Source organism: Scyliorhinus canicula, chromosome 9, assembly GCF_902713615.1.
Source record: "Scyliorhinus canicula chromosome 9, sScyCan1.1, whole genome shotgun sequence".
In the NCBI taxonomy this organism is placed as follows: Eukaryota; Metazoa; Chordata; class Chondrichthyes; order Carcharhiniformes; family Scyliorhinidae; genus Scyliorhinus; species Scyliorhinus canicula.
Window position 1 is genome coordinate 133,811,714 of NC_052154.1, and position 27,875 is coordinate 133,839,588.

Consider the following 27,875-nt stretch of genomic DNA (forward strand, 5'->3'; position numbering starts at 1 on the left):
CTGTAAGGTACAAGTCAGGAGTGTGATGGAATACTCTCCACTTGTCTGGATGAGTGCAACTCCAACAACCCTCGAGAGGTTTGACACCATCTAGGACAAAGCAGGCCGATTGACTGGCACCCCTTCCACAAACATTTACTCCCTCCACTAATGACATACAGTAGCAGCAGTGTGTACCATCTACAAGATGCACTGCAGTACACAGCAAGGCTCCTTAGACAGCACCTTCCAAACACATGACCACTACCATCTAGAAGGACAAGAGCAACCGATACATCGGAATACCACACCTGGAATTTCCCATCCAAACCACTTTCAATCCTGACTTGGAAATATATCACCGTTTCTTTACTGTCACTGCGTCAAAATCCTGGAACTCCCTCCCTAACAGCACTGTGGATACACCTTTACCACATGGACTGCAGCAGTTCAAGAGGCAGCTCACCACCACCTTTTTAAGGGCAATTAGAGATGCACAATAAATGCTGGCCTAGACAATGATGTCCAGATCCTATAAATTATTAAGAGAAATAAACTAATGATGCTGCATAGATCTGCTGCTGCCCTAGATCTAGGAGTGAGTGAAATGGAAAAGGTTCTGCTATCTGACACTAACACACATCACCGCGATGGGCACAAGATACAAAACTCTTACTTCAGAGACTTTGGGAGTACCTATCCAGACAGACATGATTTGAGGGCAGGTGGCAGTGACAAAGGGTACACAACATAAGGAAAAAGGATGAAACCATCAGTAAATATGATAAGACGTAAATAATGGGTTTCAACAATATACATGGGGGGGGGGGGGGGGGGGGGAGGATGTTCAGGCTGTTCTCTCCAGCAAGATCTTCCGGTCCCACTGACAGCAAACACCCACTGCAGGCTCCCTGGCTGGGGTGGGGGAGGAGTCGGGATGAAGCTCTGCTTTGCCGATGGTTGTATGTGAACTGGGAATATTTGTGACTTCCCATCACTTTGGATAATCCTAAATTTTAGTTCAGCAACACAGGACATAAATGGGCTGAAGGAGTGTGTTTAAAAAATGATTATTTTTGTCACTCCCACGCCCTCAACATAGCTAGAGTATTATAATACTGCTGCAGTGCAGAAGGAGGCCATCACATCTACATCGACTCTCCGAAAGAGCATCATGTTCTGTGACCTTGGCCGGGATTCTCCCCTACCCGGCAGGGCGGGGGGTCCCGACGGGATGGAGTGGCGGGAACAACTCTGGCCGTTCCGCACCTTTAGGGGCCAAGCCCTCACCTTGAGGGGCTAGGCCCACGCCGGAGTGGCTGCCGTCCCGCCGGCTGGTGTGGAAGGCCTTTGGCGCCACGCCAGCCGGGGCCGAAGGGACTTCGGCGGCCGGCAGAAGTCCGCGAATGCGCGGGAGCATCAACTGCTGCTGACGTCATCCGCACACATGCGCAGGGGAGGGGTCACTTCCGCGTCGGCCATCGCAGAGGCGATGACCGACGCGGAGGGAAAAGAGTGTCCCACGGCACAGACCCTCTCGTGGATCGGTGGGCCCCGATCGCGGACCAGGCCACCGTGGGGACACCCCCCTGGGCCAGATCGCCCCCCCCCCCCCCCCAGGACCCCGGAGCCCGCCCGTGCTGCCAGTCCCGCCAGTAAGGGAGGTGGTTTGATTCACGCCGGTGGGACAGGCATTACAGCAGTGGGACTTCGGCCATTGCAGGCCGGAGAATCGCCTGGGGGGGCCCGCCGAGCGGCACGGCGCAATTCCCGGCCCCGGCGAATCTATGGTGCCGGAGAACTCAGCGGGGGTGGGATGCACGCCGCCCCCCGGCGATTCTCCGACCCGGCGGGGGGTTGGAGAATCCCGCCCATTGTCTTTGCAATGATTCATACAGAACTGCTGGTGACTTAACTAGAATGTACACATGGTAAGGTAACAATCAGAATGCTATACAGACTAAGTTACTGATTGAGTTACATGGACTCTCCTGGAACAATCCTATTGCACCAATCCTGGTACAGTATATACCTTACAACCTTCTGGCAATAGCCAGATGTCACATGACTGATGTCTGACGCCAACTACTGGTTGGAAGTCGCATTGTTGAGTGTATACAATATTATTCACAGGCATATCACCACACCTACTGAGGCCCTATCCCCGTAACCCCACATAACGTTTGGACACTTAGGGGCAATTTAACATGGCCAATCCACCTAACCTGCACATCTTTGAACTGTGGCCGGAAATCGGAGCACCACGCAGACACTGGAAGAAAGTGCAAACTCCACACAGTCACCCGAGTCTGGAATTGAACCCATGTCCCTGACGCTGTGAGGCAGAGTGCTAACCACTGTGTCACCGTGCCACCCATAGGTTGCATTGTTCCCATGCTGTTTCAAATCTCACCTGAAAAGTTATTCTTTATTGTGAGCTGACAACTCTATGTACCAGGTTATTTGGTAGAATAGTAATACTATCAATGGGCATTAATTTCCTCACCTAATACCTGTTAATCCCCACAGGCCAACCAATCCATTTGGGGTGGTCCTTGAAGACAGCAGGGATCTTCGAGTGCCCCAGGATGTAGCTGTAATGCAAGCTTCCTGGGAAGCGTGCGTACACATAGATGATCCGGAGGTGGTGGGCACACACAAGTTGAACGCTCAGAGGGTTGAACCCCTTCCTGTTGGTGTACTCCCTGATGCCCCGGTGCGTGCACGACAACATGCTTACCATCCATTACCCTCTGGACCTGGGGCATCCCGGCTATGGTGGAGAATCCTGCAGCCCGGGCATCTTGATGGGCTTGGTCCAGCTCAAAGTTGACATAGTCAGCTTTGACCTCATTTTTGACCTCATGGATGCACTTGTGGGATATAGACCGCACAAGTCCCCACTCGAGCCCTGGAATAATCTGGTGGTGTAACGGTTCAGGGCTGCGGTGACCTTCAGGGCCATTGGGAATGGGCTTCCTCGTCCTCCACATTTGTAACACAAATAGAAAAGTAAGACCAGAGGCATGGCTTTCACTTGGGGATTGAATTAGAATAACAAACACTGGTCCAATTATCTCAACCCTCTGCCCTTCTGCACTTGGGAACAGCACTTGGGTTTGACTCCTCTTGTGCAATGACATTAAAGGGACATCAAAGAGACCCCTCCCACCCAAGCCCTTGCATCAGGCAGAAGATACAGAAGTCTGAAGACTCGCACATCCAGACATAGGAATAGCTTCTTCCCCACAGCTACTAGACTCCTCAATGACTCTCCCTCAGACTGATCTATTCCCTGATCTGTTCCCTGCAAGAACACTTCATGACGCCTTATGCTGCTCTTGCTCATATATTTGCTTTGTTTGCCCCGTTCCGCACTGTAACTAATCACTGTTTGTCAATGTACCATTTGTCAATGTACTCTGTCGATTATTCTTTGTTTGTCTACTATGTATGTACTGTGTACGTTCCCTTGGCCGCAGAAAAATACTTTTCACTGTACTTCGGTACATGTGAAAATAAATCAAATTAATCAATCAATCAAGGTCAACCAGTTCTATCATTGAAATGAAATAAGTTTGAATGTTACTTTTTATCCAGTGTCTCCCGGGTGCCATAGCTTATTTTGATCCATTTTGAGAAAATGTGGCTGAAAATTAGTCCTAGGCTAAGGAACACTGTTCGTGTAATTGGACTGTGACTCTGTATCTGGGGAAAGTGATTCATTCCAGTATTGACATCTAACTCTTGAGCAAAGAATTCAGTTTATAAAAAGTTGATTACATGGCAGTCATTGAAGTTTCAGTGATCTTTCAATTCATTTGGTTTCAGACTGAGTTGGTTGAAGATTTTCGGGCCTTGCGGAAGACAGCAGAGGATATGAAACTATTTAAAACAGACATGGTGTTTTTCTCCCTCTACCTTGGTCACCTCTTCCTCTTAGAGTTTCTGGCCTGGTTAACACTATCATATTTTGGGACTGGCTGGATTCCAACTCTCCTTACTGCTTTAATCATGGCAACCTCACAGGTAAGAACCAATCATTACCACATAAATCAGATCAATGAAAGGCACAAATCCACGTAACATAAAAAACACCTAATTGGGGCAGGGTGATGAACTTTTTCTCCAATGTGTAAGTTCAATTAAGGATAACCCCTTCAGTTAGATTTCAGTTGACAATCATGAAGCAAAGGGGTTTAGCTAATCCTAAAGTGGACATAGAGTTTCGCTAATCATGTTCCATGATCCTAAAGGGTTCAGCTTCATTTAGTCACCAACATATTCTCTTTTTCCTAGCCCTACACTTGATGTAAAGTGGATAAGTGGTCGTGATATGAATTCAAACACATGCTCTTTAAGAAAGCCATGGATTAAAGCAAGGTAGCCAGTTCAGAATTCCACGAGGAAGTTGTATCTGACAAAGTTGCTCTAGTATTTTTGAGATAATATGGACTGACTCTTTGTCTAGGAAAGAAAGTAAGAAACTAGCCTGAACACTTTGGCAGCTCACCTGACCCCTGTGTGACTTTGCATGCCATTTTTGTCTTTTCACTGAGGTCAACTTTGCAGTGCATTTTGTGATCTGCGATGGAATGTATGAGTGTGGGTGCAGAGGCGGACCAGTTAGAAGGCCCACTTCAGTTCTCCAACACAGCAGTCAAGCTCCCAACATTGTTTAAAGATCCCTGAACATCATCCCTAACCTCCTTCATGCTCACCCAAACACCCATTCCTATGTCTTGTCATTACCCATGTCCCCTCTATGCCCACCTGTATCTTCCATAACCACTCACCACCCACTATGCAGTGTATACATTCCTCGGGGGCAATGTGATAGCAATGGTAATGATTTTTAAATAATTGAAGAAACATTAAATCTCTAACAATTGAATGCAAACACGCTATCAGCGACAAAAAGCAAGGTAAAAAACATTTTTTAAGTGCCTATTACATTTATAAACATGCAAGAATTTATATCAAGGCATACATAGGCTGGTAAAAGTGTCAATAGTTCTCAGACTACCTGCTAAATTGAAGCTTTTGAAACTCAGCCAAACATTCATAATGGAACAGATGCCATAATAGGTTTCCAGCTCCATTGACAGAACAGATGCTATTTCTATTTCAAAGCAGAGAACCTGTCAATCAATGGAAGGAGAGAAAGTGCAGAACAATGTTGCTAGCTTTAAAAGTATTTTTAAAATAAAACAGCCAGACCCAGCAGTTGAGTTAAATCAGCGCTCAAAAAAAACTGACAGTAGAGGGTATATTTTTATATTTTTCATTGCACTATAAAGCTTTCATCGTAATGCAGGTGAACAAATGCATAATGCTGATCAATGTAAGAACAGATTCTTATGATGAGTCACTTTACTAAAAACGCATCTATATTGCAATACAGCACCTAATGTGCCATTAGAAGCTGTGAAAATATTTTACACACCTTTTAGAATGTTCCTAACTCATAGGAACATAGGACTTAGGAGCAGGAGAAGGACATTTGGCCATTCAAGCTTGCTCCAATATTCAATGAGATAATGGTTGATCTGGTTGTGGTTTCATCTCCACTTTTCTGCCTGCCCCCCATAATCTTGACTCCATTGCCCTACAAAAGTCATTCTAACTCAGCCTTGAATAAATGTAAAGACCCAGCTTCCACCACCTTCTGGAGAAGAGAATTCCATACTCTAATGGCCCTCTGGGAGAAAACAAATTATCCTCATTGTTGTCTTAAAAATGGAGACCTCTTATTCTTAAACCAAGTCCCCGAGTCCAAGATTCCCCCACAAGAAGAAACATCCCATGTTTCAATAAGATAACTTCTCATTCTTCTAAACTTCAATGGGTATAGGCCTAACCTGTTCAGCCTTTCCTCATAAGATAAGCCCCTCATCCCAGAAATGGGTTGAATGAACCTTCTCTGAACTGCATCCAAAGCAATTATTTTTTTTTTTAATAAGGAGACCAAACTGTACGCAGTACTCCAGCTATGGTTTTACCATGGCCCCGTACAGCTGCAGTAACACTTCCTCACTTTTATATTCCATTCCTGTTGCAGTATATCCCAACATTCAATTTGCCTTACTAATCACTTGTCAAATTTATGTGATTAATGTGTCAGGACACTGCGCCACCGTGTTCTGCAATCCCTTTCCAGTTAAATAATATACTGCTTTTCTATCCTTCCTGCCAAAGTGGACAAGTTCACATTTTCCCACATAGAATCATAGAACGGTTACTGCACATAAGGAGGCCATTCATTGCATCTTGTCCATGCCAGCCTGAGGACACGCAGGTGCCCTTTCTAATCCCACCTTCCTGCGTCCAGTCTATAGTCCTGTATCTTACAGCACTTATGGTGCAGAACCAGGTATTTTTAAAAACGCTTAGGGTCTCTGCCTCCACCACCAAAGTGGACAGCAAATTCCTGACTCCCACTACCTTCGGTGTGAAAATGTTTTCCCTCATGTCCTCTCTACACCTTCTGCACTTATCTTGAATCTATGTCCCCTGGTTCTAGAATTCTCCACCAGGGAAACAATATTATCCTATCCACTCTATCACATCCCCTCATGATTTTGTACAGCTCCATTAAGTCACCCCTCGGCCTTCTTTGTTCCAAGGAAAATAACCCCAATCTATCAAATCTCTCCTTTAGCTACACTTTTCTTGCCCTGGCTACATTTTTGTACAGTAAGAAGTCTTACAACACCAGGTTATAGTCCAACAATCACTAGCTTTCGGAGCGCAGCTCCTCCCTCGGGTGAATGAATAGGTGTGTTTCAGAATCACATATAGACAAAGTCAATGATGCAAGACGATATTTTGAATGCGAGTCTTTGCAGGTAATTAAGTCTTTACAGGTCCAGATGGAGCGACTGGAGAGAGGGATAATCACAGGTTAAAGAGGTCTGAATTGTCTCAAGCCAGGACAGTTGGTCGGTTTTCGCAAGCCCAGGCCAGATGGCGGGGGTGAATGTAATACAACATGAATCTAAGGTCCCGATTGAGGCCGTACTCATGTGTGCGAAACTTGGCTATCAGTTACTGCTCGGCGATTCTGCGCTGTCGCGTGTCCTGAAGGCCGCCTTGGAGAACGCTTACCCGAAAATCTGAGGCTAAATGCCATTGACTGCTGAAGTGTCCCCGACTGGAAGGGAACATTCCTGCCTGGCGATTGTCGTGCGATATCTGTTCATCTATTGTCGCAGTGACTGCATGGTCTCGCCAATGTACCACGCTTTGGGACAGGAAAGGATGCTTCTCATGCTTTTTTTCTCATGACTTTAGATTCCACAATATAGTCTGCTCTTGTGACTGAGTAACAATAAAATATAAATGCAGTGTTGAATTTTTGTTGCAGCTACATCCACAGAGGAATATGAATTGCACCTTGGTGTGAATGCGTAACTTCTGGGTTCTCAGAAGCTGTGGTGCAAAAAAGGGCTCCAAGCACAATTGGCACTGCAGACAATGACACCACATGGCAGAGGGGTAATGCCAGGGTTACAGTTAGAATTGATAAAGGGCTCCCTCTCTCAAAGCAGTCTATTATTCATTGAAGGCGAGATTTCAAAAAAGTAATTAAAAACCATACAGACACTTGTTATGGGCTAGGGTTTAGAGAACCCCAAAGTGTATCATGGAGTTAACCTGACCCCCAACTTTTAATAGATTGTGGTATGGGGAGCACACGGCCCACGCTACAGGTGTGGTAGAGCAGAAATGGAAAAGTATTTTTTAAAGCAAAACAACGTTTATTCTATGAACTCAAGTGAACCTTTTTAAGCATACAGTGAACATCTTAGCAACCATCAATCCAAATACAACCCCTAAAGAATACAACACTAAGTAATCCTTAATAACTTCCCAAACAACATCCAGAAGACAAAAGAAACATATTTTAACAGAAGCACATTAGGTTTGCATTCACTACTGAAAGAATGTATAATTCTGAATTCACCAAATGATCAGGAGATAGTCTTTTCATGGCAGACAGATCAACAGTGAACCTGCTCTGTCTGGCTTCAGCTCCAACACTGAAAACAAAACTAAAACACACCCTGCAGCAAACAGCCTAAAACGAAAGTAAAAAGCTGACACAGCCCAGCTCCACCCACACTCTGACATCACTGATAAACACCCATTTCTTAAAGGTACATGTCTTAAACACCATTTCGTAAAGGTACATTTCTTAAACACCCATTTCTTAAAGGTGCTCTCACATGACACCTCCTCCCAAGATAAAAAAAATAAACCATCAACTTCAAGATGGTTCACTTTTCACCTTTTCTCCATCCTTTAAGAAATGCACACAGTAAATATACTTTTTTGTTTCAAAAAATAACACGCAAACAGATATAATAATATAGTCCATTTTTGTTCTTCCTCCAACTGAAATCCTTCTCGATTGACAGTCTTTTTGAACAAGAAGGTTTCTGCACAATCCATCCATTTCTCTATGCCTCAGCATTTCTCTTTAAAGTCAGATACTTTAGTTCAATCTGATTACAGAGTCCCTTGTAATTCTCCAACACATGAGCATTGGTGATCACAGCTTTCAGGCAGTCAAATAGGCTTTCAGGCCTGTTGAAAGTCCGCTGTCCATTGAAATTTTTGACGTGTCTTCAGCAAGTCCATCAGTGGAGCAACCACGCCTCAAAAAGTTTGCACAAACGTTCGATCAAATCCACTCATGCCAAGAAAACGCATTATTTCCCATTGTCTTGAGGGTATCGGAAACTCCCCAATAACTTTTGTTTTCACATCCCGTGGGACCATTCGACCCAGTCCAATTGTATGGCCAAGGAAAGTGACTTGGGCTTTTCTAAATTCACTTTTGGCTTGGTTTATCACCAAACCCACCTCCTGAAGTCGATCAAATAGCTTGATCAGATGTTTTAAATGTTCTGTCCATACCTGGCTGAAAATTACCAGATCGTCGATGCATACCGCACAATTGGGTAATCCTGAAATGACTTTGTTAGTTGACCGTTGAAAAACTGGTGTGTTTTTCATGTCAAATGGCATAACTTTGAATTGGTATATACCATCTGGAGTCACAAAAGCTGAAATCTCTTTCGCCCATTCGGATAACGCCCAGTAACCTTTAAGTAAATCCAGTTTAGAAATAAAAGCTGATTGTCCCACTTTCTCAATGCAATGCTCCAAACGTGGGATAGGATAAGAGTCCGTTCTTGTAATTGCATTAACCTTTCTATAGTCCACACACAACCATTGGGTACCGTCTGGTTTAGGCACCATCACTATGGGTGAGCTCCATTGGCTGCAACCGACTTCAATTATGCCATTTTTAAGCAAACTCTCAATCTCTTTGTTAACCTGTGCCAATTTTAAAGGTTTAAGTCTGTATGGATGATGTTTGATCGGAACAGCCTTTCCCACATCTACATCATGTGTAGCCATTTTAATACTTCCCAATTTATCTCCACAAACTTGCCCATGTGATATCAATAACTCTTTCAGGTCAGTTTGTTTTTTTCCTCAACAATTTATCCCAATTTTTAAGAACATCCTCATTTTCCAATTTAATTTGTGGTATGTCAAATTCACAATCATCTGGATTTGGTTCGTCACTTTGAGTTAGAATCATTAAAACCTCCTTTTTCTCTCCTTCCCTTTCAAAGTACCTTTTAAGCATATTCACATGACACACTCGGTGAGTCTTCCTTCTATCTGGTGTTTTTACCACATAATTCACCTCACTTAATTTCCTTTCAATCTGATATGGTCCACAAAACGTACCTTTTAAAGGCTCACCTACCACTGGGAACAACACTAAAACCTTATCTCCACTGGCAAAACTACGAACTGTGGATTTCTTGTCTACGGCCCGTTTCATCGCATTTTGTGCAACTTTCAAATGTTGCCCAGCCAATTCACCTGCTCTATTTAATCATTCCCTAAAATTTGACACATAATCCAATAATGTAATTTCTGATTTCTCACTCACCAATTTTTCCTTAATCAATTTAAGCGGTCCTCTTACCTCATGACCAAAAATTAGTTCAAAAGGACTGAATTCGGTTGACTCATTGGGAGCATCCCTAATTGCAAACAGTACGAATGGAATTCATTTATCCCAATCCTCTTGATAATCGTGACTCTAAGCCCTCAACATTGTCTTTAATGTCTGATGCCACCTTTCTCACGTTCTCTGCGATTCTGGATGGTACGCAGTTGATTTAAATTGTTTTATTCCTAAACTATCCATATGTCTTTGAATAACCCTGTGATAAAATTCGATCCTCGATCCGATTGTATTTCTGTGGGTAGTCCACAGTAAATAGTAAAGAATTTAAGTAACTCCTCCACAATCTTTTTAGCTGTAATATAACGTACTGGAAAGGCCTCTGGAAACCTAGTAGACACATCCATTATAGTCAAAAGATATTGATTCCCACTTTTTGTTTTAGGAAGCGGTCCTCCGCAATCAATTAGGACCCTTGCAAAAGGTTCCTCAAATGTTGGAATGGGTATTAAGGGCGCTGGCTTTATCACTGCTTGAGGTTTCCCTATCACTTGACATGTGTGACATGATTGACAAAATTTAACTACATCTTTATGTAGTCCAGGCCAATAAAAATGTTTTTATATATTAGCTTGAGTTTTCCTTATTCCCAAATGACCTCCCACTGGTACCTCATGTGCAACTCGCAACACCTCCTTTCTATCCCCTACCAGCAATACTACTTGATGAACATCTGCCCACTTTTCATCCGCCTGCATATGTAAAGGTCTCCATTTTCTCATCAAGACATTACTTTTACGGTAATAACACTCTGTTATACACTCAGATTCCTCTTCCGTATATGCATTCTGATACATCTGTTTTATTTCTTCATCTTTCTGTTGTAACTCCGCCAATTTTCCTGTATTCCTGGACATGATAGTTTCTCTATTACTCCGACTACCACTTCACCACTCTTCACTGGACTTTCCAACCTTACCTTATATAATGGAACACTACTCTCACCCTGAATTCCACATATTACCACCTTTTCTGGCAACATTCGTCCCAAACTACATAACTCCTCATCTCTTACCATTACAGATTGACTAGCTCCCATATCTCTTAAAATTGTGACTTCTTTACCTCCTCCTCCTGATACACATGAATAAACTTTACCCACACAAGTAATTTTTTTAACGAGATCTTGCACCTTCTTATCAATCACCTCTTGATCAGGCTGTACAATCTTTTGTACCTCCTTCGCTTCAATTGGGCCTTCCTTTACCACTTTAACAAACCCCAATGACTTATCCCCTTTACCACATCAGCCTTCCCAGTGCTTTTCTTCAACCACCAACACTGTGACTTTACATGGCCTAGTTTATTACAGTGAAAACATTTGAAACTTTTCATGTCTCTTCCACCCTCCTGGATTTCTTTTTTAATCTGAGGTACACTCTCCTTATTATCTCCCATCAGATCACCTTTACTTTTGCCACTTGAGTATTTCTCACGTCCCCAGTTTCTATCCCTCACAGGCTGAAACTGATGTCGGAAGCCAAGCTTTGATTTATGAACTAATTCATAATCATCTGCTATTTCTGCTGCTAGCCTCGCAGTTTTAATCCTCTGCTCTTCCACATGAGTTCTCACTACATCAGGAATTGAATTTTTAAACTCCTCCAAAAGTATAATTTCTCTGAGAGCTTCATACGTTTGGTCTATTTTCAAAGCCCTTTTCCACCTATCAAAATTACTCTGTTTGAGCCTTTCAAACATGTATGTTTGACCAAATTCTTTCCTTAAATTTCTAAACCTTTGTCTGTAAGCTCCAAGCACTAGTTCATATGCACCTAAGAAGGATTTTTTCACCTCCTCATACGTCTCAGATACCTCCTACGGTAGTGATGCAAACACTTCACTAGCCCTTCCTATCAGCTTTGTTTAAATCAGTAATACCCACATGTCCTGTGGCCATTTCTGTTGTTCAGCTACCTTCTAAAATGAAATGAAAAGGCTTCCACCTCCTTCTCGTCAAATCTTGGCAATGGTTCGACATATTTAAATAGATCCCCACCAAGCCTTCAACCATGACGCTCTTTCTCACTATCCTCATCACTATCATCCAACTGTACTTTTCCCTTTACGTCTGCCAATTTCAACTGACTGTCATGTTTCATGACCATTTTCTGAAGTTCAAACTCTCATTATCTTTTTCCATGATCTGTATCTCCCTTTCCCTTTCTTTTTGTTCTGCTCCAGCGATTCTTTCTTTTCTCCTTTCTTCTCTCTCCTTTTCTTTTTCCTCTTTCTCTCTTTCTTTTTCCACTCACTTTCTTTTTTCTCTTTCTGAGATTCAAGCTGCTTTAATTCTTTCTCATGTTCCATTTGTTTAATTTGTAACTGAATTTCTGCCATTTCCAATTAGTCAAAATGTATCTCAGGCAAATTTAAATGCTTAGCCACCGCCAGAATTACCTCATCTTTTCGTATTTTGTCAGGTAATGTTAACTGCAATGTTTTTTGCCAAATCTAACAGTCTGCTTTTGGTCTCTGTCCGTAAGGTACTGTGTGTGACCGTCTCCACCCCCAAAAACTTCTGAGCCTCCGAAAGAGCCATTGTCCACAACACACTCCCCACTTAGACTGAAACACCACTCCTGAAAAGCAACCACAAAATGCTCACCCCTCACTGTCTTTAATTTCACTAAGCCAATCCAGTAGATATACTTTTATCCCCCTCGAGCCCCCAATTGTTATGGGCCAGGGTTTAGAGAACCCCAAAGTATATCATGGGGTTCAACTGACCCACAACCTTTTATAGATTGTGGTATGGGGAGCACACAGCCCACTCTACAGGTGTGGTACAGCAGAAATGGAAAAGTATTTTTTAAAGCAAAACAATGTTTATTCTATGAACTCAAGTGAACCTTTTTAAACATACAGTGAACATCTTAGCAACCATTAATTCAAATAAAACCCCTAAAGAATACAACACTAAGTAATCCTTAATAACTTCCCAAACAACATCCAGAAGACAAAAGAAACACCTTTTAACAGAAGCACATGAGGTTTACATTCACTACTGAAAACATTTATAATTCTTAATTCACCAAATGATCAAGAGATAGTCTTTTCATGGCAGAGAGAACAACAGTACACCTGCTCTGTCTAGCTTTAGCTCCAACATGAAAACTAAAACACACCCTGCAGCAAACAGCCTAAAACGAAAGTAAAAAGCTGACACAGCCCAGCTCCACCCACACTCAGACATCACTGATAAACACCTATTTCTTAAAGGTACATTTCTTAAACACCCCCTCCTTAAAGGTACTTTTCTTAAACACCCATTTCTTAAAGGTACTCTCACATGACACACTGCTAAACCTCCCCAGAAGAATCTGCAAGTACATTAAATCATGTTCCTAGTGGCAGGCCTTTTCTACCTGCCCTGTGCTGTCTCGTTATAGCTGACGTAAAAGATTACGAAACATTTTGACATAAGGGGCGGGATTCTGTCAGCCCGGGCTGGGCTATGAATCCCCACGACCGGTGCGAATCGTGCCACGCTGCCCCGACGTGGCACGTGATTCTCCGCTGAGCGGAAAACAATGTCAATGGCGCGGTTGGCATGGCGCCGGTGGGGGGCCACTCTATGCGGCCGGCCTGCCGATTCTGGGCCCGGGATGGGCCGTCCGGCCGTCTAAAAAGGGCGAGTCCTGCTGGCACCATCTACACCTGCTCTCAGCTGGGGGGACCGCGGCGTTGAATGGTCCCGGGGGGGGGTCCTGTGTGGGGGGAGGGGGGTCCGACCCTGGGGGGGACAGGGGGGGGGGGGGGGGGGGGGGGCCTCTGAAGTGGCCTGGCCCGTTAACAGGGCCCACTGATCGGCGGGCCGGCCTCTGGCTGCCAGTCTCCTTTCCTCCACACCGGCCCTTGTAGTCTTGCGCCATGTTGTGTCGGGGCCGGTGAGTTGAAGGAAGCCACTGCGCATGCGCGCGATGGCACCGGTGCGCATGCGCGGATCCCACGGCGTCCAGTTGACGCCGGGATCAGCAGCTGGAGCAGCGTGAACTGCTCCAGTGCCCTGCTGGCCCCCTGTAGGGGCCAGAATTTCTTATCCAGAGGCCGTGTTGATGCCGTTGAGAAACACGACGGCGTTTCCGACGGCGTCAATACTTAGCCTCAGGATCACAGAATCCCGCCCTTGATGCCTGGAAAATATAGTGGGCAGTGAAAAATTGCGGACAATTGAGTTGTTAACATGGTTAACAGCTCGTTAATTGATTTCAAAATGGCAGGTGTGCTGAGATTTCCCAATGCAGAATCCAGCCTGATATGTGATCATTTGCGCACCAAAATGCACCTCCTTATCCAGGTGCAAATTTGGCCCACGTAATGTATTATTAAAGGGAACTGAGGAGCTGATTTTTACCTGGCCTGTTTCCTCTGGCCTGGCAGTTACATTTGAGCAGGTTACTTTCCTGTTCTTATCCTGATCCTTTCCACATTAAATTGCAGGACTTTGCGAGTGGATGAGGCAACTGCCTAAAGCAGCCAGGGATACCTCTAAATATGAAAAATTCAGGGTCCCGTTATGTATACAAAAGGATGAAGGATTCTGCTAAAGCAGAGAATAACTATTTGTACTGGTCACAGAGTCAGTAACTAGAAAACATAAGACTTCAGCTAAATAGAGAGGACGGTTTGGAGAATTTTGGGAAAAATACTTTGCAGAGGGTCGTCAATGGAACGGCCAACCATAAATTCAGTTGGAAGCAGAATAAATAATGACTTTCGCTAAAGGGCTTGATAAATACTTCGAAAAAGAAAAAAAATCAAAAATGGCAAGGGAAAAAAAGTAGGTAGGTGGCTCTTTTTTTGGAAACTGGCACGGAGCAGGGTGCGGACATGTTGCCTTCTGTGCAGTAATATCCTATAAATAACTCCATGAATGTCGATGAGACTCTTACAAATCTCATGCCCACCACAGAGCAATTTATTCTGGGAATTCCTGATGCCGAATAGCTGCTGGGATGTATAATCTTTCACATTTTGAGCGAGGGGAGCCTTTTGTGAGTCTCAAAAGCCTCCTGGGTTTAAATATTGAGGACTTCTCCTTTTGAAAATAAAGCACCAGTCCGACATCAAACAAACAGGTATCTTCAATATGTTCACAGGTATTGCAATTCTTGGTTGAAAATGGTGCCTCTACAGTGGGCTGGGAAAATGACTGCCATGAAATAATGCTCAGTTTTCTTGTTGGATGAACTGATCAGAAACTGTAGGGAGGAGGAGGCTGGTGAACATCACTGAACTGTACCTGACTAGGGCCATTGTTTTTATTTCTATACAACAGTAAATGGAATGAAACTTATTATCCTATGCTGATTTTTAAAATCTCTTTTGAATTGCAGGCTCAGTCAGGCTGGCTTCAACATGACTTTGGGCACTTGTCTGTGTTTCGGAGTTCAAAATGGAACCACCTGTTACACAAGTTCCTGATCGGTCACATGAAGGTAAACATGGGGGCGGGGGCAATATTCTGAAGACAAAGCAGCTAATTAAAAAAAAACATGGGAATTACTGCAGGGTTAGCTCTAGTCTATTCCAACAGATCTTATACCAAATTGGTATGGTCTATGATTATGTTGGGACTGAAGTTACTTTTCTTGCTGATTCTGAAGCTAACTAGAGAAATTTTATTCACCCCAGATTTCGTATTTGCCTCTAAAGCCAGGGCGGTTTCCCCAATTTGCCGTAATGGGAAATAATGCCAGAAACCTTTGGAAACCCTTAACAGGTGGGATAACATCGGTGGAGGAAACAGATCATTTAAAAAAATAAAATAAATTTAGGGTACCCAATTCATTTTTTCCAATTAAGGGGCAATTTAACGTGGCCAATCCACCTACCCGGCACATCTTCGGGTTGTGGGGTGAAACCCACGCAAACACCGAGAATATGCAAACTCCACACGGACAGTGACCCAGAGCCGGGATCGAACCTGGGACCTCGACGCCGTGAGACAGCTCTGCTAACCACTGTGCCATCATGCTGCCCCGGAAACATTCTAACATTTAACATAGTGCAAACCTTTTGCCAAGACATGCTTTTCCAATGTCAAGCCCCCAGCTCCAGCCCCAGGAAGGAGCAGGTTGGTGTTTGGAGTAGAGATCATTTGCCAGTTCCCAATGATAGTGACATTAGAGCAATGAAACCAGTTCCAGGATACAGTTTTGCAATATTTCTGCTTCACTCCCATTAATGCAGACTTGCTTTTCACTCCTTCCAGGCTCCTGAGCTGCTGGACCATGTTCCACTTTGTCAGTCCATGTGTCCCCTTTCACTTGCCTATCCAATATCTCCCAAAGTTATTCACACACTTTTTGTCTTCTGTTCCTTTGATTTCTCTCTTTATGTCTATTTTTGCTTCCTAATGTTACCCTGCCAATTAACCATCTCCTTTTCTCCATTTAAGCAGTTCTATTTTTTTCCCGTGTTGGTGTACATGTTTTCTGATCCCTTTCCTATATTCAATTCATTTTTAAATTCAGTTCATTGATGTTGATTTGTCCCTTCTCTCCTCAGATGTTGACAAACCTGGGGCGGGATTCTCCAATAATGGGGCTATGTTTTCACGGGCGAATCACTCTGGACTTACCTGGAGTAAGGCCAGGGTAATTCTGCGATTTGCTGGGGTCAAGCAGGGCCCCAGAGTGCTCCTCGCAGCTCCAGCTGCCGATAAGGGGCCCTGCACCTCCGGTCGGGGGTCCGTGCATGTACATGGCGGCAGCCTGTGTTGACCGCCCCGCGCAACATGGACGACTCACACTGTGGAATGGCACCAAGAAGATAGACCCCCTCCAGATCGCGCACACCCGCGGATTGGTGGCCCCCGAACAATAGCCTGACCGTCCTAGAGGCCCCCCCCCGGTGAATGATTCCCCCGCCCGCCCCCCACCAGGGCGGCCGCGGACTGAGTGCCCACCAGGTGGAACCATGAAAGAACCACGCCGGCGGGAACTCGGCCAGCTGCACCTGGAGAATCGCTGAGGGGGCCTCTTTCAATAGCCCCCGACCGGCGCCGTGTCGACCGCGCGTGACCAATTCGCAGCAATTCTCTGTCGATCCCGGGTCTGACGCCCATTCTCCGCCCCCGCGCCGAGCGCGATTTCGGCACGGAGGCTCGGAGAATCCTGCCCCTGGTGAATGTTCCCAACATTTTCTGTTTTTGTTGGAAGATTTCCATCATTTTGCTTTTCTTCTTAATGTGCAATTATGAAATTGTTTTGATTTCAGCAGGAGACTGCTGTGTAACTTGCAAAACTGTTTCCTTGTTGCTCTCAATATTTCTGCTTCTCACCCATTGCAGCATATCGGAGGCCCTGTGCAAAGCTACGGTTAAAACGTTTGAATGGCTTGCTCAGGAGCTCCTTAACTGTTGTTTGACTCTTCCTGCTGTTAAAGGAAAACCAAAAGAACAGTTCCCTAACTTTAAATTTGGAGATAAAATTTGCATAGCTTTATCAACAAGTATGCACGGAAGTTTTACTTTTCCCCAGGATTTGACAACATCTTAGGAGCTGACAATTTGTGTCTGCCAACTCTAGACTGTTCGCTGTCACGACAGGCTTATATTTGTGGGACAGCGATGTCCCAGGTGAACATGGGAAGGAGTGGGCTGCAATTTTGCAAGAGATAGTCCTGGCAGATATTAAATACTAACAATTGTTAGCAAGTGTGAGGTACTAAATCTAGTGGGAATTGAGTAAGATTCTGAAATTTGCATGCGTGACTGAGGGATAATTTGAAGCTCATGTGAGAACTGGATTTAATTTGAAGCAGTTTGATGACAATATTAAAGGCAGTGTTATCCATAGAATCCCTACAGCGCAAAAGAAGGCCGTTTGGTCCATTGAGTCTTCATTGACCCTCTGAAGAGCACCCCACCCAGGCCCACATCCCCCACCCTATCCCCATAACCCCACCTAACCTGTATATCTTTGGACACCAAGGGGAAATTTAGCATGGCCAATCCACCTAATTTCAACATCTTTGGACTGTGGGAGGAAACTGGAGCACAAGGGGGGAAATCCACGCAGACACGGGGAGAATGTGCAAACTCCAAGCACAGTCACCCAAGGCCAGAATTGAACCTGGGTCCCTGGTGCTGTGAGGCAGCAGTGCTATCCACTGTGCCACCCTGCCGCCCCTAGTTAGCAGGGATCGCCTTGCTTTTGGTACATTGTGTGACATTGTATCTCTGTTATAGGGGGCTTCTGGAAACTGGTGGAATCATCGACACTTCCAGCACCATGCAAAGCCCAACATCTTTAATAAGGACCCTGATGTGAACATGCTGAAAGTGTTTGTTTTGGGAGATGTCCAACCAGTGGAGGTAATGTCTTATTATTGAGAAATCCAGATGAAGGGCCAACGTACATACTACAGGACAAGACTCAGGTCAGAAAGAAGAGACGGGGTAGTTCAGGGACCACTGACTACATGATACCAAGCTTATATTGCCTATAAGACGATGGATTGAGGTGGTGAGGGAAGCCCGGAGAAGAAAAAGGGCTGCACAGTTTTAGGGTCCTGGGAAAGATGTGAGTTACAGTGGGAACAATAAAGTAAGAATTCAGAGAAGAGGGCCAAAATCGTATGGGCTGGAATCTTTCCTTAAATGCCAAAAACGAACTCACCGTTAGTATATACCATGAGACACTTTTATTGTCACGCCAACCTTCTGACTATTCATTAGTAATTAGGAGAAACGTTTAGCAGATACACAGGAATGGACAACTCAAAATCCAATCAAGAGGTTCAGATAGTTAGTATATAGAAATGTAGAATAACAGCCACAGAGAGTTGTAAATGTGGATTTTCCTCCCAATCACATTTCTCACCGGAAGCATGCTGGGCCAGGAATTCCACCTGCCTGCTGCCTGCAACACTAGTTCTTAGGTGATCACTAGTTGAAAAATCAAAGAAACTGTGATGAGGCGGGAGGCCCCTGCCAAACTGTGACTTGTACAAATGACCGTCTCCGCAGTAGTGACAGCAGTCAGCTGCTCACTGCCCATCCTCCAATGTGGAAATGATAGTGAGTAGACAGTGAATGACCTTGCAACTCTTCAACTGAATGAGCAACATGGAAGGAAAAGCACTGGGTCACTGGTGGCAGGAGATGATTTACGGAGCTATGGGAGGTCTTGGGATACTTTCCTCCTCCTTCCCACTACTTTCAACTGCTTGAAAGATTTGGATGGTCGTATATAGAATAGTGGATACCTGGGAGTGAGTTTGCAGGTTGAACCCAATCGAATGGTGTAGATGTAGATGGTGCATGTGATTATAATATATATTTGGTATTATGTTTCTGAAAAATAGCTGTGCTTACAGGCAGCATGGGATGAAGAATCAGAGATTAATGTTGTGGCTCTTTGTTTGATGTGTTCCCTCCTGGAAACGTGGGACTGCAAAATTGGGCTGGATTCTCCGGTCCCCCAGTTTCTCGGCGGCGTGCTGTTCGCTGGTGGCGGGATTCTCTGTTCCCGTCGCTTGTCAATGGGATTTCCCATTGTAGCCACCCCACGGTGCCAGGAAACCCGCAGGCGAGGGTGCGCTGCCAGCGGTAACAGAGAATCCCAACGGTGGAGAATTCTGACCATGGTCTGTGTAGAACAGTGGATACACGAGAAAGAGTTGAGCATTGGACTCTAATCAAGATGTTCAGATAGTTTTCAGAAGAAGACTAGATCCTCAGTTCCTGGGAAGGATTTACAGCCTAGTGCAGATGCTAACCTGATTCCACCTATTTCCTCTTGTAGTTTGGAAAACGGAAGATCAAGTATTTGCCTTACAACTATCAGCATGAATACTTTTTCCTCAGTAAGTATGGTTGATATATCAGTCATTGTGATACTGTCAGTTGTGACTGTTGTTTCCTGGTGTGGTATCACTTACTGCTTTCTCTTTCAGTTGGTCCACCTCTGCTAATCCCGGTCTATTTCTACATTCAGATAATGACGACCATGATTACCCGTCGAGATTGGGTGGTAAGTACGTTACAATGTTTCACACAAGGTTTTGTTTCTCTCTCCCGCTTTCCACCACCTCTAATTTGAATTTTATGGCGGCGATTTTGAGCTCGTGTGAGCGGTTCCCAAATCACCGATGTAGGTGGGGGAGCGGGCAGTGAGGTGGGGACTTGAATGCTCAGGGGTGGGGGGAGTAAGCAGTGAGAGGGGAGTTTGCAGACATGAGGCAGAGCAGGCAGTAAGGTGGGGAGGAAGCCCGGCGATACCTCCATGGTCACTGGGGGGTGGGGGTTGGTGAATGGAGAGAACCCCCATGATTGTGCGTGGGGAGACACTAGCAATAGTTATGCGTGGTGGGAGTGTCCGTGATGATAGTACAGGGTTGGGGAATGCCACAATATCTCCACGGGGGGGAGGAAGGAAGGTAATCTTCAATTCTGATCGGGGCACCCTTTAAAGATGACGGCCGTTCTCTGTGGAGCTGGCCTTACTGGCTCTATCAGGCTCCACCCTGCCGGAGTGACGGCGTAAACCATGCCCACTCATTTTCTTAAACTCAGAGGCTGAAGGTCTGGAGTGAAAACTGGGCTGTGCAATTAGAGAGCTACATGCCAGTTTTCAGTCTAAGCCTGATACTTTGATAAAGTATGGTAAGTTTCCGCCCTATGTGCCCTTTTTGCCTTCCCTACATCTCTTTCCACTCTTGAGGGAAAGGGTAGAATGGTGACCCCCATTCTTAGACTGAGCCAGTGGGGTTTGTGTGAGAAATTTCTAAGGTGCTTAGACCTGTGAGTCTTCTCTCTCTTCCTGAAAGGAAACACCACCTCTTGTCTGGCACTCATGCTTCTTGAGTTGAGGACCTACTTATGTAGGAAATTCTGGCACCAGAATGAACGTACAAACACTGTGTAGTGCAGCACATCAGGATTTTGTCAGCTTTCTCTTGATTACAAAGAGATGATTTGCCATATGTAACTAGAGAGTCACGGTGGGTTGATGCGTAGAGGCCTGGGAAGGAAGGAAAATCTGGGCCGGGATTCTCCCCTGCCCGGCGGGGTGGGGGATCCCGGCGTGTCGTAGTGGCGTGAACCACTCCGGCGTCGGGCCGCCCCAAATCCGCACCTTTAGGGGCCAAGCCCTCACATTGAGGGGCTGAGCCCGCGCCGGAGTGGTTCCCACTCCGCCGGCTGGCGTTAACGGCTTTTGGTGCCACGCCAACCGGGGCCGAAAGGACTTCGCCGGCTGGCCTAAGTCTGCGCATGCGACGGGGCGTCAGCGGCTACTGACGTCATACCGGCGCATGCGCAGGGGAGGGGGTCTCTTCCGCCTCCGCCATGGTGAAGGCCATGGCGGAGACAGAAGAAAAAGAGTGCCCCCATGGCACAGGCCCGCCCGCCGATCGGTGGGCCCTGATTGTGGGCCAGTCCACCGTGGGGGCACCCCCCGGGGTCAGATCGCCCCGCGTCCCCCACCCAGGATCACGGAGCCCGCCCGCGCCGCCAATCCCGTGGTTTAAACCACGCCGGTGGGAGAGGCCTGTCAGCGGCGGGACTTTGGCCCATCGCGGGCCAGAGAATCGCCGCGGGGGGCCCGCCGACCGGTGCAGCGCGATTTCCACCCCCGCCAAATCTCGGGGGACGGAGAATTCGGGACATGGCGGGGGCGGGATTCCCAACCCTGCCGGCCCCAGGGGGTCGGAGAATTCCGCCCTTGATTTCTGCCCAGGAGGAGGGACGAACATTTGGGGTGGAACATGGTTGCATTGGGAGTTAGCTCCAGCAATTCCTCAGCGGTAAAACCCCATTCTTTGATGATCCCCAAAAATGCTTCAAATTATACAATTTGAATGGAAGATGAGACCTGAGTGTGGCACTATCTGGAATTATTGCATTGTACAGATATCTGAGCAATACTGTTGCTCTTATATTTATTGTAAATCCGTAATTATACCCCAGTGCCTTTAACACATTCCCACCTGCTTTTCCATCTGTAGGATCTTGCCTGGGCAACAACATACTACATCCGCTACTTCACCACCTACGTCCCTTTTTTTGGATTTTTTGGTTCTATAGTCCTTGTCGTATTTGTCAGGTATGTACAGTTGTGGCAAATTTTGTCTTTTGTTGCAGTCACAGTCACTGATGTTATAATTTATTAGGATTATAATCCAAGGTGCTACCATGTTTAAATAGATGGGGAGGACTATAGGGTTAATTTTGGAGCAGGGTGGAAGGGTTGTAATTCATGCTGAAAATGTTAGGGACACATTTCCTCTCCTTTTCTCTTTTTTACATAGCCTGTTCCTATGAATTAAGTGACGAATTATTTGGTATTCCAATTGCATGTGTAACTGTCCCATCTACCCCCAAATTCCTGTTGCAATTGGTTCAAATGGGCTCTTTCATACTGAAATCGATTTGGAGGGTTCTGTATAAGAACATTAAAACTGGAGTAGGCTATTTAGCCCCTCCATACAGTGCAATCAGAGTTGTTCGGTGACTTCACTCCATCGGGTGAATTTTACTGGGGGAATTACTGCCCAACTCTTCCCACCCCCACCCCTAAAGACGTGAGGCAGCATAGAATCATAGAATTTACAATGTAGAAGGAGGCTATTTGGCCCATCGAGTCTGTACCGGCTCTTGGAAAGAGCACCCTACTTAAGCCCACGCCTTTACCCTATCCTGGTAACCCAGTAACCCCAGATAACCTATTTTGGATACGAAGGGCAATTTATCATGGACAATCCACCTAACCTGCACATCTTTTGACTGTGGGAGGAAACCGGAGCACCCGGAGGAAACCCGCGCAACAAGTCCTACCCCTGAGAACTAGTGGCTGATTAGCCAGAAGCTCGGTCGGCCCAGCAGCACTAGGACACAATAGAAGCCATTCCTAGGTAGCTGGTGGGGAGGCACAGAGGGGGGTTCACCCGATGGGCACAATGAACCCCATAAAGAAGCTACCCTTCTTCCTTCTTGCCTTTAACCTGTGCAGTGAAACCTGCAAGGTTGGTGACCTTCCTTTCTCCTTCTTTTGCCCCATCTATTATGGAGGTTGAGGTGGGATGAGGCCTTAAGGGCCATTAGTTGACCACGAGGGCCTCAATAGACCCAAGGACAGGCTGCTGCCAAACACCTTACCTGCTTCCCCCCTAAATATAGGAGGGAAGTGTGGGGCGAGCAGGAAAGATGGTTGACTGGCCACCCGCTTTATTTTTCATGCCCCTCAATACTTTCATTTAATGAAAATCTATCTCTGTTTTCAAATAAACAATTGATCTAACAACAATTGCTGTTTACGGAAGAGAGTTCTCAACTTCTACTGCCTTTTGCACAAAGAATTGTTTCTTAATTTCACTCCTGAAAGGTCTGGCTCCAGGTTTTGGACTGTAGCCCCTAGTCCAAGCCTCTCCAACTAGAGGAAACATATTTTCTCTTTCTACCCGTCTGTTCCTCCTTAACATCTTGAGAACTTTGATCAAGTCACCCCTCTTTCTAGATGCCAGGGGATACAGCCCTAGATTGTGTAATCTTTCCTCATAATTTAACCCTTGCAGGCCAGAAATCATTCTGACAAACCTGCACTGCATTCCCTCCAACACCAATAGATTCTTCCTTAGGTGTGGTACTGGGACTGCCCACAGTACCGAAGTGTGGTCAAACCAGGGCTTTGTGTAGCTGAAGTTTGACTTCTATCCCATTGTACTTTAGCCCTCTCAATATGAAGTTCAGCATTCCATTAATCATTTGGATTATGTTCTGTACCTGTTCATGATCTGTGTATCTGTATCTTCATTTCTATTTTAATTCCAGGTTTTTGCTCTTTCTGGGATAAGTTGTTGCAGCAGACAGTGGAAACAAGCTAGTTAGAATCTGAACAAAATGGCCATTTACTGAAAGGAGAGTCCATTGAGAAATCTCCGGTTATCCAGATGTTTCTCAGTAAAAATCACGTGCAACAGCGACATTGAGAACAATAATATCTCAGGTTTAATCTCCATTCGGTGTCAGTTAGTTGTTCACAGTTGTCAAAAAAGTGTTTGCAGTCAGGCAAGCATTTCTTTTAAGTGTTGTCAAATTGCAATGCTGGAAAATCAGCAACCAATTTGTACACCGGAATTGTGATGACGACCAGAGTTTTGGAATGATGGTTGAGGGTCAAATATTGGCCAGGATACTGGGAAAATACTCCTGCTCTTTGAAACAGTGCCACGTAATCTTCCAAATTCACCAGGCCTCGATTTAGCATCTCAGACAGTGAAACCCTCTCTTAGTACTCCACTGAGTGTCAGTCTGGATTTTATGCTCATGTCCCTGGAGTGGGACTCAAACCCACAACCCCTGATTCTGAGGCAAGAGTGCTACCAACTGAACCACAACTGACATTGATTGCAGGGGGTGGGGGGGGTGGTGGGGGAGAGAATCAGAGGTTTCCTCGTTATGATTGCTATCTCCCAGACCTGCTTTCAAATGTTTGTATGCGGACGTTGGGTAAGGGCAGGTTCATGCTGAGCTGTAATGGTGTTTGGAGTTTACCAATTTATAGTGCCTAAGCTCAGACAGGGAGAGTAGCCATTTGGGAGTCTGCCGGTCCCTATGGAGCCCAATCGGGGATTGATGCCTTCAGAAAAAGTAGAAAAACATTTTGAAAGGCAGGGAATTGGAGGGACAATGTTCTCTGGTGCCAGTTTATATTGTTAAAAGGAAAAGGAGCAAACAAAAGAGGTTTCCAAGAAACTGTTCAAGCTGTACAGACTGTTCTGAGAAGAATATAGACGAATCAGCACTTGAAGAATTTAAATAGCTGTTGATAACTGACCACTGCCTGGTTCTCGTTGCAGGTTCATAGAGAGCCACTGGTTTGTGTGGGTGACCCAGATGAATCATATTCCAATGAACATTGATGATGAAAAGCACAAGGATTGGCTCAGTATGCAGGTAATTTTCAGTTAGCCTTGGAACCTTCTTTTAGATCTTTGTGTCACTTTACGTTTTAAAAACGAAGGGCTGAATTTTTGTTCTGGGTGTGTAATCCTGTCATCACGTCAACGATGCCTGACACCCAATATGGTTTTTAACAAAGTGACAAATTGACAGCTGGGCTGTGCACGTGCCACCCAATTAAGGACGGTAGGCAGGGCTTTTACGACTAGAGGATCAGTAGGAATCCCTTCAGCACAGAACGTTTGGTAGCCCCACCATCAGCGGTAGGCACTGCTGATGTAGATAGTAGAGAAAGAGAGCACCTCAAGAGCTTTTATAAAATTTTAAATTCAAAAAAGCCTCTCTTGCTAGACTGTCTTTGCGAAGGGGCAACTCATTCCACCACATGGTCGGTTATGGCTATGGTGGAGGGCAGAGGGGTCCCCTAGCCCTATGGGGACTTCCTTGGTCTGCCATTGCAAGGCTGCCTCTGCGACCATGTTTTGGACTTGGCAGTCATTCACATGCCAAATAGAAAATTCCAGTCAGCATCTGTGAACTTGCCTTAATAGGCCCTTTTAATTAGTCTCATGGGCCACCCACCATTTCTGGACAGGTGGCCATTATCTCCCTAACATTCCATGAACAAAAATGGCCTGCTCATGGCCCACAGGTAGGATCATGGTGGGAGACTGGGCAGTCATATGAATTTACAGATCCATCTGCCTTCCATTTCAGCATCTCAGGAAAATCCTCCCCGAAATGTTTTTAGACACAAGTACATGACAACCTTGATCTCGTATCAAAACAGCTGTCCATTAAGTTGTAGCTGTGCAGACAAGACATAGCATGGGGTAACTTCAAAAATGATCACTGCATCTCAGCTTTTCCAAATGTCCAAAATTGCTGCCACCATTAAAATGGCCACCCACTTTATAGACTATAATCGTGATTGATTGTCATCTTGAAGCCTGGCCTGCTGCATCAGTGAAGATTCAATGAGAAGGTATGTATTTACATTGTTTGTTCCTTCTGCCTCTTCCTGAAAGTATGTAATAAAGGAGACTGGGCATGTGGACATGTTCAGGACACGATCACTTCCGGCTGTGATGTCTCTCTGGTCCCAAGTTATTGTCTAGCCTCAAATGGAGAATCAAAACAGAAAATACCGGACAATCTCAGCAGGCCTGACAGCATCTGTGGAGAGAGAAGGGAGCTAACGTTTCGAGTCTGGATGACTCTTTGTCAAAGCTGAAGAGAACTGGAAATAGGGTCAGATTAATACTGTTGTGGGGGGGATGAGGGACTGGATAGGGGGGCAGCAATAGATGGTGTTTGACAAAGAGGTCGTGGACAGAAAGTCAAAAGGAATGTAAATGGGGTGATTAACACTAAGAAAGGTGCTTTGACAAAGAGTCATCCAGACTTGAAACGTTAGCTCCCTTTTCTCTTCACAGATGCTGTCAGACCTGCTGAGATTGTCTAGCATTTTCTGTTTTTGTTTCAGATTCCAGCACCCGCAGTAATTTGCTTTCATCTCAAATGGAGAATCACTACTTGGAGGTCTTGAAAAATGCTCCATTGCTGACAGAGCACTAACAAGAGTCAACATTTCCAGTAGAGAGGTGAGGAAACAAAGAGAAGAGAGACAAATCAGGAGTGTTATTCTGCAAGACCCTTCCATAGGCTATAATGTCTCTAATGTCACATTGAGGTGTTCTATATTAGATCCCACGTTAATTTATGGAGAGGAATCTTCAATTATTAACGGAGGCTACTCTGTGTCCTGAGAAACAAATTGGATTATATGCCTGTTCCTCTTATCGATTACAGCCTCAAATTTCAAATACTTTGTTCTTCAGAATATTAACAATATAGCAGTCAGCTCATTAAACACTAATGTAACATAATTAGATTGATTTCAGTAGACTATAGTTTCATGGTGATACAGAAAAGAGAAGCTAGCCTGCAGAGATCCATGTCGGACAGGATTAAACAATTTGCAAAGAGCAGTATGCTACTTTCCAATGTAATCCCATTTTTTTTTTGAAAACATTTATTGAAGATATTTAAAATATATGCATGATCACAAAAATACAAATGCCAACAGCGGCAACAGGCAAAAAAACTACCCCTCCCTGTATCCCCCCCAAACAAAGGTCCACTCATCTCGCTGTCACCCCGCCCCGATGATGACTCAATGCACCTTACAGAAGTCGATAAAACCCCTTCCAACTCAAGGTGAATCCACTCCTCCACCCCTCGAATGGCGAACTGATTTTTTCCCAAATGTTGGAACTCTGCCAAATCCTTCACCCACACCCCCACTTTGGTGGCTTCAAGTCCCACCAACACAGCAAAATCCATCTCCGGACGGTCAGGAAGGCAAAGGACAAGACGTCGGCCTCTCTCTTCACCTGTACTTCTGGATCCTCCAACACTCCAAATATCACCACCTCCAGACTCTGAGCTACCTCTTCTACCCCCAAAATCTTTGACATTACACCAGAAAATCACTTCCAAAACTCCCTCAACCTCGGATATGCCCAAAATGTATGCACATGGTTCGCACGGCCCAAGCCTATCCTCCACTCATGGAAAGAACCGACTCATCCCGGACACCAACATGTGATCTCTATGCACCACCTTAAAGTGGGTAAGACTTAGCCGAGCACACGACGAGGATGCATTCACCCTCCACAGAACCTCCCTTCACACTCCGGCCCCCAATGTCCCCCCCTCCCCACCCCCAGGTCCTCCTCCCACTTGCATCTGACCTCCTCCACATCAACACACTCCCTCTTCATCAGCCCCCATACATGTCCACAACCTTGCTCCCCCCTCCCCCCAATATCATCCTTGGATAAAAGCTTATCTTGCAGCACCGGGTGGCAAATCGCTTCCTAATAAAGTCCTTAACCTGCAGATAGCTGAACCTATTCCCTTTGGTAA

General features: G+C 45.3%; 1 protein-coding gene across 1 annotated transcript in view; it reads left to right on the plus strand.

Moving 5' to 3' along the window:
• LOC119971718 (acyl-CoA 6-desaturase-like) overlaps positions 1 to 27,875 on the plus strand; it is an 85,813-nt gene that overhangs the window by 32,109 nt on the left and 25,829 nt on the right. The window contains exons 3-9 of the mRNA XM_038807658.1: positions 3,811 to 4,008; positions 15,373 to 15,474; positions 18,231 to 18,356; positions 19,789 to 19,849; positions 19,940 to 20,016; positions 21,992 to 22,089; positions 24,842 to 24,938. Coding sequence (XP_038663586.1) covers positions 3,811 to 4,008; positions 15,373 to 15,474; positions 18,231 to 18,356; positions 19,789 to 19,849; positions 19,940 to 20,016; positions 21,992 to 22,089; positions 24,842 to 24,938 — 759 coding nt within the window. The remainder of the gene's footprint in view (positions 1 to 3,810; positions 4,009 to 15,372; positions 15,475 to 18,230; positions 18,357 to 19,788; positions 19,850 to 19,939; positions 20,017 to 21,991; positions 22,090 to 24,841; positions 24,939 to 27,875) is intronic.